Below are 12,989 nucleotides of genomic sequence, written 5' to 3'. Positions count from 1 at the left end.
CTCAAGCAGCAGCGTTTGCAGAAGTAGTCCCACACTAGTGTTGATGCACTTTGACCTCTTACGAGCAGTCGTTTTCTCTATAGTGTCTGCTGGTGGTTGCTTAATCCATAATTCCTTTTTCTGTTTTTTTTTTTTTTATTGTTTTGTTTTACGGTCATTTGGCTGTACCCAAGCTAAAAAGCCTTCCTTTCATGCTTGTATCTGACTGATCTGTATTGGTTAATGTTTTTATTGACCTGCTGCATTGCATGTCCTTGATAACTATGAAGGGGTGTGTGAGTGGTCCGGTGTCAGCATTATTAACATAATTGCAGTTTATTGCAAAAATGGATCGCCTGGAATCCTTCAATTTAATACCACAGAGGTACTGGGACTTTAACATTGAATCTGAATTTTGACTGCTGATTAGATGGCATACTTGAAGTGCTAATTTGATCAGCGCAAATCACGACAAAGGCACTTTTGTAAGAGAACATCTGTTCACAATGGAGACCATGTTACATACACGCCTTGTCATAGACACTTACAGTAGCACAGAGACAAAAAAATGACTGGCTTTCAGCCCAATTTCTCATTGTTTTGTCTCTCTCATGCTCTTTCTCTTGCTCTTTTTTTTTAAGATGGCTTTAACATGCTTTTTCCTTTCTGTCTTTGTTTCTTATGATGTATTTCTGTCTTTTTCTTGTGCCCTTCTGCTGCCTCTTCTTTCTAACAGCTTCCATTAAAAAGCTTCACCTAGTTTATGAAACACAAATTACAGTAATAGTGAAGAGTTTTTAGAAACAATCAATCATTTCAGTTTCACAGCCGAGTCCGAGCGAGAGAGGGACGAATGGATCGAGGCTGTGCAGGAATCAATCGTTGAAACTCTGTCCAATTACGAAGTGGCCGAGAAGATTTGGTTCAACAAGTCGAACAGGAGCTGCGCCGACTGTGGCGCTTCCCATCCAGAGTGGGCCTCCATTAACCTCGGAGTGGTCATCTGTAAAACGTGTGCAGGTACAAACATGTTGACGAACACACACACACGTGCACGTGCTTAATGTACGCATGCACATCCAGTAAATAACTGGCCTCTAGACCTGAAGCTGTATGATTTCATGCATTTTGTAAATCATGAAGATATAGGTCATAGTGCATATAGGTGAAAGTGCATAAAACAAAAATCTAGTAACAGTTTTAAGTGATGCATATGATGGGATGGTATAGGTGACATTTTCTATCTTCTGATGTCTGGGTTTTGGTGAACCTAGTGCCTAGTGTATCCTTAAAATCCTGTAATCAGTTTGACACACATCACTTAAAATCACATGTAAATCAGACGCTGGAAAATCCTACACTAAAATTTGAGGCAAAGTCTCTCCCACAACTTCCAATCTGATCATCAACTAAGAAAACTAATGCAGAAAAAAACAAGCCCCAGTGAGAAGTGGCAGCTAAATAAAATGTGCACTCAACTAAAAACAGGGCTTCGAGGTGTTAATGTTGTGGTGGTATGTGTCCTAAAATGCTAAAGAGTTGTTATTTACGTTATCATAGACTTCCTCTTAGCTTGAAGCAGTATGGCCATGTAGACGGAAAAAAAAAAAAGTATTTTGTTAGTGTTGGTTCATTTCAAATATCTTTTTAGCATCAAAAAGCCTGAAATGGAGGAATTCAATCAACAGTTCACTGCAACAAAAGCAAATGGTGCTAATTTTCAGGCCAACGATTTGTTTTGAAGGCCATTAAAACTTCTTTTTTTTTTTTTTTTTTGCCTCATTTTTCTTTTGCCCAGAAGTGTGTATAGTGTTGGAGTAGTGGTGGTGTACTCTGTAGGAGATCTTGCAACTTCGGCTTGAGTTTACATGAGGTTATTTTGTTGGTATGTGATACCCTGAAATTGGACATTGGACAAAAAAAACATCCAGTGACACAAACTGTGCTGTACTCACTCAATATTTCAGCATATAGAATGAGAAAGGATGCATGTCCTAGATGTTTCTAGTAATATAGATGCAGCTAGCTTTAAATTAAAGCCGACGTATTGCACTTTAACCTCGTTTTATTCAGTGTTTCATTTCGCCTTGCTGCAGTCGGGAGCCAAAACAAAAACATCAGTCATTGTCCAATTAGTTGCAGACCGCATTGCATAATGCTAAGCCATGGTGGAGTTACCATGGCTACAGAGATTTATTTTATCAAATATGATTCACTCAATTTCCTTTTCTGATAGAGTTGGCACTCTTTACACAGTCAGGAGAGTATAGTGTTAGCTGTCTAGAGTATAGTAATCATAAATTTGAATACATTTCTTAGCTGTCCATATTAAAAGAAGGAAAATTGAGTTCGTCCTTTTTTTCCCGAAAGGTCGCGAAGCAAAGCCGAGAAACGCGAGGACAACAAGCTCCGTGTGAGCCACCACTTAAACATTTAACAGACACAGCACCCTGGGCTGAATCTCTGCAGTCGAGATTGTTTAATTACTTTTAACTTTTGTCAGTGACAATAAGACTGAGACTGTAAGAGAGAGAGAAAGAAACCGAGAGAGGAAATCTTGTGTGGCTAATTATTAGACAAGTGCAATGTGTTTTCAACTGGGAGACGTGAAAATTAGGCCCAGAGAAAACGAGAACAGTGAGCAGCACTTTGTGTTTTTAAGTCGTAACGAGTGAAGGTCGGGGTGGATGATTGCCGTTGCACTTACATACAAGAAAATGGCGTCATGGTTTGATAGATGAAGCCACTAAAGGATAGTAATTTAGAATCACGTTTACAAATCTCATGATTGCCCCCACCTTTAATACTCTTGCCATTTCTCTCTTCTCCCTCCACTCTCTCTCCTATGTCTCAGGCTTTTTGACAGTTATTGAGGTGCTCTTGCCTCCCCTGGTGCAACTGCAATAAGCTCTCTACATCAAACGTTGAGATAATGGACATTCCCCCCAGTACAAACTCCTGTTTCCATAGGAACGCCATTCTTCACTTCTTTTATGTTTTATTTTTGCCCAATTGTAAGACTTAATATATTTGTTTTTCTTGCTTTTCTACTGTAGGAGGCTGACCTGTGATGACCTTTTTTTATTTTATTTTATTTTTTATTAAAATCCCTAGATTATAATTAAATGCTAATTGCGTTTTAGATGCAGCATTGATCAAATTTTTAGAAGTGTATTGTTTTCTTGCATATTTTGCATGTTGTTGTTATTATGTACATTGAACATGAAAAATGATCCTAGATTAGTTTGGAAAAGATCGAAATTGAAACCAAATTTGAAAACGCAAACACTTCTCATTCACGCTTGTTTTTTTATTTTAGTTTTTATTTTTTTATTATTATCACTAATTACACAAGAGGGCTGCTTAATCCATATTCATATAACGTGTTTCTTCCGATGTTTAATTCATCTGTTTTTCTCATAAACAACGACAATGATGCCTCAAGTTCAGCTAAGCAAACACAGGCCAACAAACACAATTAATTACTCATGATTCATTTGCAATTAATGCCTTTTTATGCCTTTCATTTGCAATTAGAGCTGTGACTAGTGAGAAATAAGGTCTTGAAATGGATAGGATTAGTGTGATAATGAGTTCCAGCTGAAGCTGAGTGCACGAGGTGGGGTTGGGGTGCCGTGCGTTTCCGTGCTTTCGCGGTTTTCGTAGTTGTTGTTTTGAAAGAAAACAGTTTTGACACTTTCTTTCCAGCGAAGACTTTCAGTTATGAGATACAAACCCAGATCGACATGGATTTATTTATTCATTTCTTTTTGCATAACTTCACTTTTAATATGTTCCATTCCAGAAAAGCAATTGCACAGAGAGAGAAACATGAAATGCTCTTCAAACACAGTATTGCTTTTAATTTGTGACATTAAGAAAACATGCCACACTGAAAAGTATAAACTGTATGGCAATGCACAGGACTTCCTTTAATGTCATACCATCTTACATTGCATTTTTACTTTTATCAGTGCCATAAAGCCATACTCTTGGGTGGGGCAGGGGGTCCAAAAACGCCAGAGAATGAGTAGTGCTTCTTTTTGGAGGTTTTATAATTTGCATTAAAAAACTAAATTGTTCATAATATTTTTTATTTGAGAAAAAACAGAGTGTATTGCATACACGAGGAATTGACAACACACACATAAAAAAAAAAATTTAATGATTAAACTGTAAATTCGTACAGTGTGATCAGTATTGGTTTGACCTTAGTGCTCTACGTTCTCTACTTTCTGGGAGCGTGGTCATAGATCAGTGCATGAGATCTGAAGTAAACTTGAGTGTTTCTGTGTGGGTACTACTTGCAGGTCAACATCGGTTCCTAGGCTCCGGTATCTCACAGGTGAGGAGTCTGAAATTGGACAGCACCATTTGGACCAATGAGCTGGTGGAGGTATGTAAAAGTAAGGGACATGCATTATTGCCACAATACCATATCTCATTGCTAGAAATTGCCTTGAAAACAAAACCTGGGCCAGTGTTAATAATAAAATAAATAACCACAGCCAGCACTGTTTTTTATAAGTATGTTGTGTAGCGATTTATCACAGTTTCAGTGTGCGAAGTGTCTTACTGGGGAGTTCGAGTAGCAATCCATCTGCCCCTAATCCAGACAAATTACTGATGAATTACTTATGCGTTTGTTTTATTTGTTTACGTTCAAGCTCTTTTTAGAAGTTGGAAATGAGAACGCCAACAAATTCTGGGCTGCCAATCTACCACCGGGGGAGGTGCTTCACAAGGGGGCGTCGCCAGAGCAGCGTGCAATCTTTCACCGCAGGAAGTACAGAGAGAGAAAGTACAGGAAAGTTCTGGAAGGACTGAACACCCAGGAGAAGCTCAACCAGGTGTGTGTGCGCGTGTGCGCGTGCGTGTCTTCATTTGTACTACGCATGCTCCACGTGTGTTTTATGTGGCCGTTGACATGTTGTTATTTCTGTACCTTGTTAAAAGGCCCATTAGTTCTGTCATTTATTGTGTGTGTGTGTCTGCTTTTTCAGCTTACCTGGTAGCCCAGGTGTTAAATTGGGGTTGCCATGGTAACTGGTTTCCACAGCTTTGTGCAATACACTACCCAAAATCCAGCTCCAAACAATCGAGCTGAGCAAACACAGTTCTGCACAGAGCATATCAGGCTGTAGTTTGCCATCGCACCTCACCAAAAAGAAATGAGTGAAAAATTACATTTTCTTGTGAATAGAAATGCACATAGTCAGGGGAGGATAGTTTAGTTGTTTTTGTTTGGCTTTGGAAAGTGTGCAGTATTCAGCTGTCTGCAGTTTGGCAGGGGTGTGTTGTGTATGTTCAGGATAACTGCTGCAAAACCTCGGCAACGCTGTTTTCTTCGTTGCCAGCATCGACTTAGATCAACAATGCTTCTGATTCTCAGAATGATGCGCGGAGGAAAAGCGTATTAGATAGATTCAATTCATTTTTATTTGTATAGCACTTTTAACATTGAACATTGTCTCAAAGCAGCTTTACACAGATGATGTGGTGATAAAAAAAAAAGAATATGTTCTTTATAAGTGTAAGTTTGTCCCTGATGAGCGAGCCTGTGGTGAGGGAAAAACTCCCAGAGATGGCATAAGGAAGAAACCTTGAGAGGAACCAGACTCGAGGGAACCCATCCTCATCTGGGTTGCACCGAATGTCTGTTTATTGCAGATATACAATTATGCGGGGTACAGTGATTGTGATCAGAAGCAAACTGTAGTCCGGAGTCAATGTAGCAGACTGTTGACATTACCTACAGTACAAGTCCATCCTCAAAGCTCCCATTTCTTACTCCGGAATTTCATGGAAACACCCAAGGCGTTGATGAAAAACCGTCGCCTCCAAATGAAGAGAATACTATCCAGAGGCAGGCCTGGATGAAGTGGGAAGATCCACGGAGGGAAGAGGGACAGGAACAGTGGTCACTGGAACCTCAGAAGCATGTTTTACTCACCAGAGAGAGAGAGAGAGAGAGAGAGAAGGAGAGAGAAGGATGTATGTGCGTTTGTGTGTGCGTATGTGCATAATAAAAGTGGTACAGTAGTGTCTAGGGTGTGGGTGTGTGTGTGAAAAAAGAGAGAGAGAGAGCGTTTAAATGAAAGACTGCAAAGTAATCGAGATGCACACAGTGGTTGAGATGGGATTGTGTAAATGCTCTGTTAAAAAATGTGTGCGAGTGGGTACTTGTCGAATTTGTTAAGTTGAGATTCATTTATTAAGGTTTTAATAAGGTTATTAAAAATTGTTTTGGGAAAAATAACAAAAAAAAAAAAAGGGTTTTCTTCATAGAAACTTGTATCCAGTTTACGCGTGAGTGTCTTTCGCGGTGCTGCTCTCATCTAGTCTGTAATGTACATCCCGAAACTGTGTTTGTTTGCTTTTCACTGATTGTCTGTTTAAGTTGTTTATCATATTGTGTGAGTATCTGTAGAAACGGACTTGCTTTCAAACCATAATCCATGCAGTTATATAAAATGCCTGTGTGAATATCTGTGTGTGTGTGTTTGGGAAGGTGTTGCTGGCTGTCTGGAAGTCCTTGTTCTCTGTCGGATTAGGCCTGTTTGGGGTGGATCGATAGGGTACGCAAGCTGCAGCTTTTCACATGAAAGGCAGCGTTAGGTAGCATTACACTGGCTCTCTCTCTGCCTGTGTCTGAAGCCATCTGCACTATTCTGTTTATCGACCGTCTCTTTTCCCATCACATTTTAATTGGCCTGCCTGCATTCCTTCTGCCGGAGCCTTGTTTCCTTTCAAACGCTGTCCTCAACTATTATTTAGGTGTCTATGGCAAGAAATTGAGGCTCTTGCAGGTTTTACACAAGATTTCAGAATCCTTACCAGAATATCAAGTGTCAGGAAGAATGGATACGTTTAAGCTCCTGCAAGCGAAAGGATACGCCAAAAAAGCAGAGCGCTGAACTGTAGCTGAGATAAGATTTTTATTTATTTGTTCATTTTTTTTTTTTAAATCATGCATTTCATAAATGCATAAATCATTTGATAAATGCTTTCAGTTTTTAAGTGTACAGATTGGCCAATGTGTGAAACCTACTCTAGCACTGCAGCTCTTTTGAGTCGGAGTTGGACATAGATAGAGTGTTATGTGTATATGGTGTGCAGGTGTGGACCATGCAGCACTGCTTTGGCAAGGGAAACAGGGTGGGCAAGTGTGGGGTTGGAGTTATTGCCAGTTGCATATTTATAAAATCGAATTTGTATTGTTTTATAAACATAGTGATGTTGACTGTAAAAGACTAGAAAGAACAATTCTCAATTACATTCCAGTGCTCATGTTAGTTCTCACTCTCCAGTGTTCTGTACTGTTTAAAGACTATAATCACACTCTTAATGTCACCCAAATAAAGATGGTTCCCCTTTTGACTCTGGTTCCTCTCAAGGTTTCTTCCTCATAACATCTAAGGGAGTTTTTCCTTGCCACAGTCACCATGGCTGCTCATCAGGGATAAATACACATCACTCACCTTAACTCTTAAATTCTGTAAAGCTGCTTTGAGACAATGTCTGTTGTGAAAAGCGCTATAGAAATAAACTTGACTTGACATGTAGGAGCCTCTGAACCTCTTTTGTCTAAATTGCATTTATTTGTGAAGCTGCTCTGTTAAGCATTTTATTATTCAATTTTTAAAAAAATTGGATTTTCAAATCTAATTTTGGATCATTTCAATTACCTATAAACATATCTAGGATTTGTAAATAATCTGAGTTCATAAATTGATCAAGCTATGGGGGGTAATCCTCTGAAGTGTATAATCAAATACTGAGTGAGCTCTTGCACGTGCGTGTACTGTTTAATAACTTATAATCAGCCAATCGTATGGTAGGAGCCTAAAACAATCAATCATGCAAATACAGATCAAGAGCTTCAGTTCATTTTTAGAAACAAACATCAGAGTGTGAGCACTGTGACTTTAACTGTGTCAGGGATGTTTGTACCAAATGAAATTCTTTTTTCCTTTTCACATACAACAGTCTTCAGAGACTGGGCGGGAATTGGAAAAACACCAGGCAATTTTTTTTCTAATCTTTAACTGTCTAGTTTGGGAGAGTTTTTAGCTGTGATGGCCTCCGATTCTTGTTTTTGTTCGACAGGAGGAAAACCTTATGTGGTCTTCTGCTGTGGGTGCTCATCCACCTTGAGCTTCAATGTGTTGCATGTTCTTAGGTACTATTCTCCTCATGTGGGTTGTCAAAAGAGCTTATTTGACTTATTATAGACTCAGACCAGGCAGGTCATTCCCCTCTGATCTCATCAACTACAGACCCTCTGTTCATAGGAAGTTTACGTTTCACACTTTTGCATTTATAGTTTGTCCCAAAATATAAATTATAGGCAACACAATGACTTTGTATACAGTATTAATCTACCCCATGTGGCCAAAAGTATGTGGGTATAGATTTATCTTCACTTTACACTTTATCTTTTCACATATCGTAAGTATATGCAGAATATATGAGTGGGTGTTTTGTGTTTGTGTATAGGTGTTGTGTTCTGCAGTCCTCCAGCCTGATGTGTTGTTGACCATGGCGTTGGTGTTTAGCGGGGCAGATGTGATGTGTGCTACAGGAGATCCTGACTATTCCACTCCTTACCTTCTTGCTCAGAAAGGAGGCCAGAGGCTGCAAATGGAGTTTCTCTATCACAACCAACTCTCAGGTGTGTGTCATGTGTGACGTGGGTGTGTGCGGTGTATGTGGAGGAGGTGTGCTTTGCTTAGCTGATGCAGATTAGGGTTAGGGTTGAATTCCCCATTTATAAAAATGATGAATCGTCCTCTCCGTTTAATCATCCTGTAGCAGTAGTGCAGGGCGATGTTTGGGTTGCATTCAACATCAAGAGTCAAAACCTATTGAGTATTACAGTGTACATTTAACCTTAATTTGCATATCCTTTATATACTGTATTGAGCTTTAAATATTTTTAGGAATTGTTTTTATAAGATTTATTTTAATCTTTCTCCCAGATGTGTTTCTAGCTGGTGCATATATATATTTTTTTATATCGGTCAGGGTTTCGTTGGGTCCTGGATCTCTGGGTTGAGGTGAGAATATAATGGACTAAGACAATAGTGCATGTGTATAACACTTTGGTATTTTAGTGTGTGTGTGTGGTTGTGACCATATATAGTAATGTTTCATTCTGGTTGTATTCTCATCTCTACCCAGAGTTCCTGGTGCCATTAAAACCACGACCAATGATTGAATGATTTATATGCACCTGCTAGAAACACAACTTGGATAAAGATTAAATCAAGACGTAGACTTAGGCATGGTGTAATGTGCTCTAATGTGCTCAGTTACGCTTGCTAGAAAACAACAATTAATGTTCAAAAGTGAAATTCTGACCTCTCACTAGAGGCCAGGCTCTGCCAGGAACCCGATTTGTTCCATACTTTTTCCACTAACAGTCGTAATTGGTTTTTGAGGTCATCTAGTTGTTATAGCGACAAGCTATATAGTCACTGGCTGATGACGCCCTCCCCCACTCGCCAACACCCACGCACGCTTTTTCAACAGATCATTTCCTCTAAAAGCACCTCTAATTTGTGTGTGGTGTGGGTGTATGTGTGGGTGTATATGTGTGTGTGTGTGTGTGTGTGTGTGTGTGTGTGTGTGTATATATATATATATATATATATATATATATATATATATATATATATATATATATATATATAAAATGTGTGTGTGTGTGTGTGTGTGTGTGCGCACCCAGAAGTGATTAGATTGAGCTGTTCCTGTACTGCTAATTCGAGGCCTCTTCAGAAAGTGTGCCAGGTAGCCCAATTAGTCCATCCTCACAACACACAGGCCCAAATGTTTACCAGCGCTCTTCCAGTATTGTGCTAACATCCTTAACGGTGAAGCAGCACTGAGGCCACACAGGAAACGCCACGGTGTCCATATGGAGCTGGAGCCTCATTAACTGCATAGTGTAGCTGTGTGTGGACCTCGCTTGAGTAACAGCATGATATTGTCCCTGACAGGTGGGGACACAGAAACACCAATATGTACAAGACTCATGCACAGACACCTCTATTATGCTCCTAGTGGCTGTTAGTGCAGGCAGTTTACCATATGTAGGGCATCGTGTCTTCTTATCGAATTCCATCAAAAAAAAACACATTCATGTGCAGATCTGATTGTCGTTATTTAAATTCTAGATATGGATGCAACTTGCACCCCCAAGTTCTACTTATCCTCTTCCTATCTCATTATCGTTTCTAATACTCCTCGTTTTAACACAAAGAGTGGGACTGGTGGCTGGAGGGGAGAGATGGAAGGATGGCCGAGATACTTCAATTAAAAAGGCCTTTCAATTAAAGTTATTTGAACTTGAGCCATGAAAGGGGCTTGAGGTGCTTGATAAAATCTCACAGGTATTGCCGGCCCTCCCGAAGAAAATTGAACCTGCGCATAGCGGCTAATTGAATCTGAAACCGATAAGGGTGAACCCTGAAAAGATGTTAAAAGTGAAGGATGAAACAGTAGAGAGGAGAGGAAGAGGAGCGGAAAGTAGTGTGTTGGCGTGAATTCGAAAGTTCTCCATGTTTGAAAAAGTTTTTTTTTTTCTTTTTCCTTATGTCCTTCTTGAGCAACCTTGGGAAAGAGTGAATAAATATGGATATGTGAAATGTGTAAATGAAAAGGAAAAAAAACGGATCCGGTTATCGAGAAACCTCTGAGGCGGAAAGGCTCAGTCGCGCTGACTTTGTAGTTTGTAGTGATTGTGCTGTAACCCAAGCCAGTAGAGAATAATGTACTGTCTTAAAATTGACTCACTGAGAATTGGATTGTGCTTTACCCCACACACGTATCTTAAGCTCTCAACACTTTATTGGATTATTCCTAATCAGTCCTTTTCTTTTTTTTTTTCGTTCCCTCTCTCCTTCTTTTTCTTTTAGAATTTGCTAAGATGGAGATGGTAGGTGACAGCAGATCTTCAGTAGACATATCTTCTTTCATGGATGGGTTTCTTTACTGTTCGGTCAACATGCTGAAGAGCACGCTGGATAAAAATAGGAGAGACGGTGAGTCCATAGGACCATCTGTTACTTATTATTGGACACACACACACACACACACACACACACACACACACACACACACACATATGCAACACAGCTATTGGTCATTTCTATTGGACACAAACAAGAGAGTCATGTTAAATCCATCCATCCACTTAACCATCTCTCCCCTCTATCCACTCAACCGTTCCTCCCTCCTTCCACTCCATCCAGTATTTTTACATACTGGTAATATACAGGCTTCATACCATGCATGCATGTAACTTTTTTAGGAGATATAATCAGCTCTGTTATTTTTCATTGTTTGTTTTTTACTGCTTGTAGTATATTGGACTTTTTCTTCTTGTTATTGCTAAATCCTAAAGAAATGTGTCCGCGCTATAGTTGTTCCCAAGTAACACTTGTTCCCTGTCCATTTTTGAATATCTTGCTTGTTTTATTACATTTTAACCACCGTTATTGCCACAGACGAAACAATTCTAATACAGAATAGTGTTTAAAAAATAGTCTTTGTGGACCTGAATAGCTGGTTGCACTCAAATCCTAATTAGACTTTAATTTAGTGTTTTATTAAAGGCAGATAAGCCACTTCAGAACATTATTAGACTCTAAGTCTGTTCATAATAGACTCATAGACAGCCCTAGTATTAACTGTAACACCAATTAAAAACACACTACACACACAAAAGTTTGTGGACACCTAACCATAAGATTTGTGTTTTTTTTTTTTTCTTCTGATTTCCCGTTAATGCCATTCCACAGTAAATCCCCATTTGTTGTTATAAAAACCTCCACTCTTCTGGTAAGATATTCTACTGGATGTTTGCTTGTAGAGATTTCCAAAGGTGTTACTAAGGTCAGGTAAAGGGCTGCTCAATAAGGGTAGGGTCTGAGCTCTATCGCAAGTCACTGAAGAGCTTCCACTCCAACCAGTGTAAACCATATCTTCATTGATCTTGTTTTGTAGCCTGGGACATTGTATTTGTTGGAACAGGTTTGGGTCTCCTAATTTATTAAGTAATTGGAAAATTTTGTGCTGCAGAATTCAAATGAAGTTTGGGGAAGAGCCACATATGGCTGGACAAGTCTGTTTCCCAAGCACTTTTGTGAATATACAGTATAGTGTGTGTAGTGTGCCTAAAGTGCATGTTTTTTTGGCAACGTATTCATATACGTTCAGACATGACAATTCCCAAACCGGATTTGTATTAGGCTACATCCTGGATTATTGCATGTCTTATATCCATTACTAAATCAGCCTCTTTTAAATCTGCATTTATTGATATATTTAGCAGAACACCTGTGCATAAGCCTGCTTCGTCTCTTCATTTTGTCCTGTAGTAACAAAAGCACATCTTGCATCAGCGTTTGGTGAAGACGCTAAACACATCAGCACACATCATCGTTTCCACAAAGGTGCTGCTCTTTAGAGAGCTTAAAACTTTTATTCGCTCCTTATGTTCTCTTTTGTCTCACCGTATCTACTCATCAACATCTGGACTGGGGCTTTGGGTCCGCTGGTAATTACAGAGAAAGGGGTAAATTTAGAGTTCTCCCCAAGGAAAGGGGTAATGGAAGGGCCCTATATTCAGCTCACTCTTACTGAGATAGCAGGAGCAGCTGGAGGCTTCTATCCTCTTGAGAGCTTTTCCGTTCTCTGGATCCCAACTTATTGCACCCCAAGGGGAATTTGTTGTTGCTACAGCATCCTGTCCACTTTTCTTTTCTTCATGTGAGTGTAGAAGACAGTGGTTCTTATAGCTGGAATACATGTTGGAAAGTGGGTGGAGTTTCAGTTTGTCTTAACAAATGCTGGTAATAAAAGTGTACATTGCTGGAAATGTTAATGATGAACTATAATAAGTTTTAGTCGGAAATTGTAAACGCACCAGGGCAGCTCAAACCAGTTACTAAGGAAAAACAATGAAATGGCGTCCCGACTTGGAATTTAATCTCAAGTTTAGA

General features: G+C 39.4%; 1 protein-coding gene across 1 annotated transcript in view; it reads left to right on the top strand.

Annotated features, from left to right (window-relative positions):
* arap2 (ArfGAP with RhoGAP domain, ankyrin repeat and PH domain 2) overlaps positions 1–12,989 on the top strand; it is a 74,872-nt gene that overhangs the window by 27,272 nt on the left and 34,611 nt on the right. The window contains 5 exon segments of the mRNA XM_046851240.1: positions 800–999; positions 4,290–4,375; positions 4,647–4,829; positions 8,479–8,653; positions 10,902–11,027. Of these exon segments, the coding sequence (XP_046707196.1) occupies positions 800–999; positions 4,290–4,375; positions 4,647–4,829; positions 8,479–8,653; positions 10,902–11,027 (770 nt within the window).

Source organism: Silurus meridionalis, chromosome 6, assembly GCF_014805685.1.
Source record: "Silurus meridionalis isolate SWU-2019-XX chromosome 6, ASM1480568v1, whole genome shotgun sequence".
Classification (NCBI taxonomy): domain Eukaryota; kingdom Metazoa; phylum Chordata; class Actinopteri; order Siluriformes; family Siluridae; genus Silurus; species Silurus meridionalis.
Note: the sequence above shows the minus strand (reverse complement) of the source record. Positions and strands in the feature narration are given on the sequence as shown.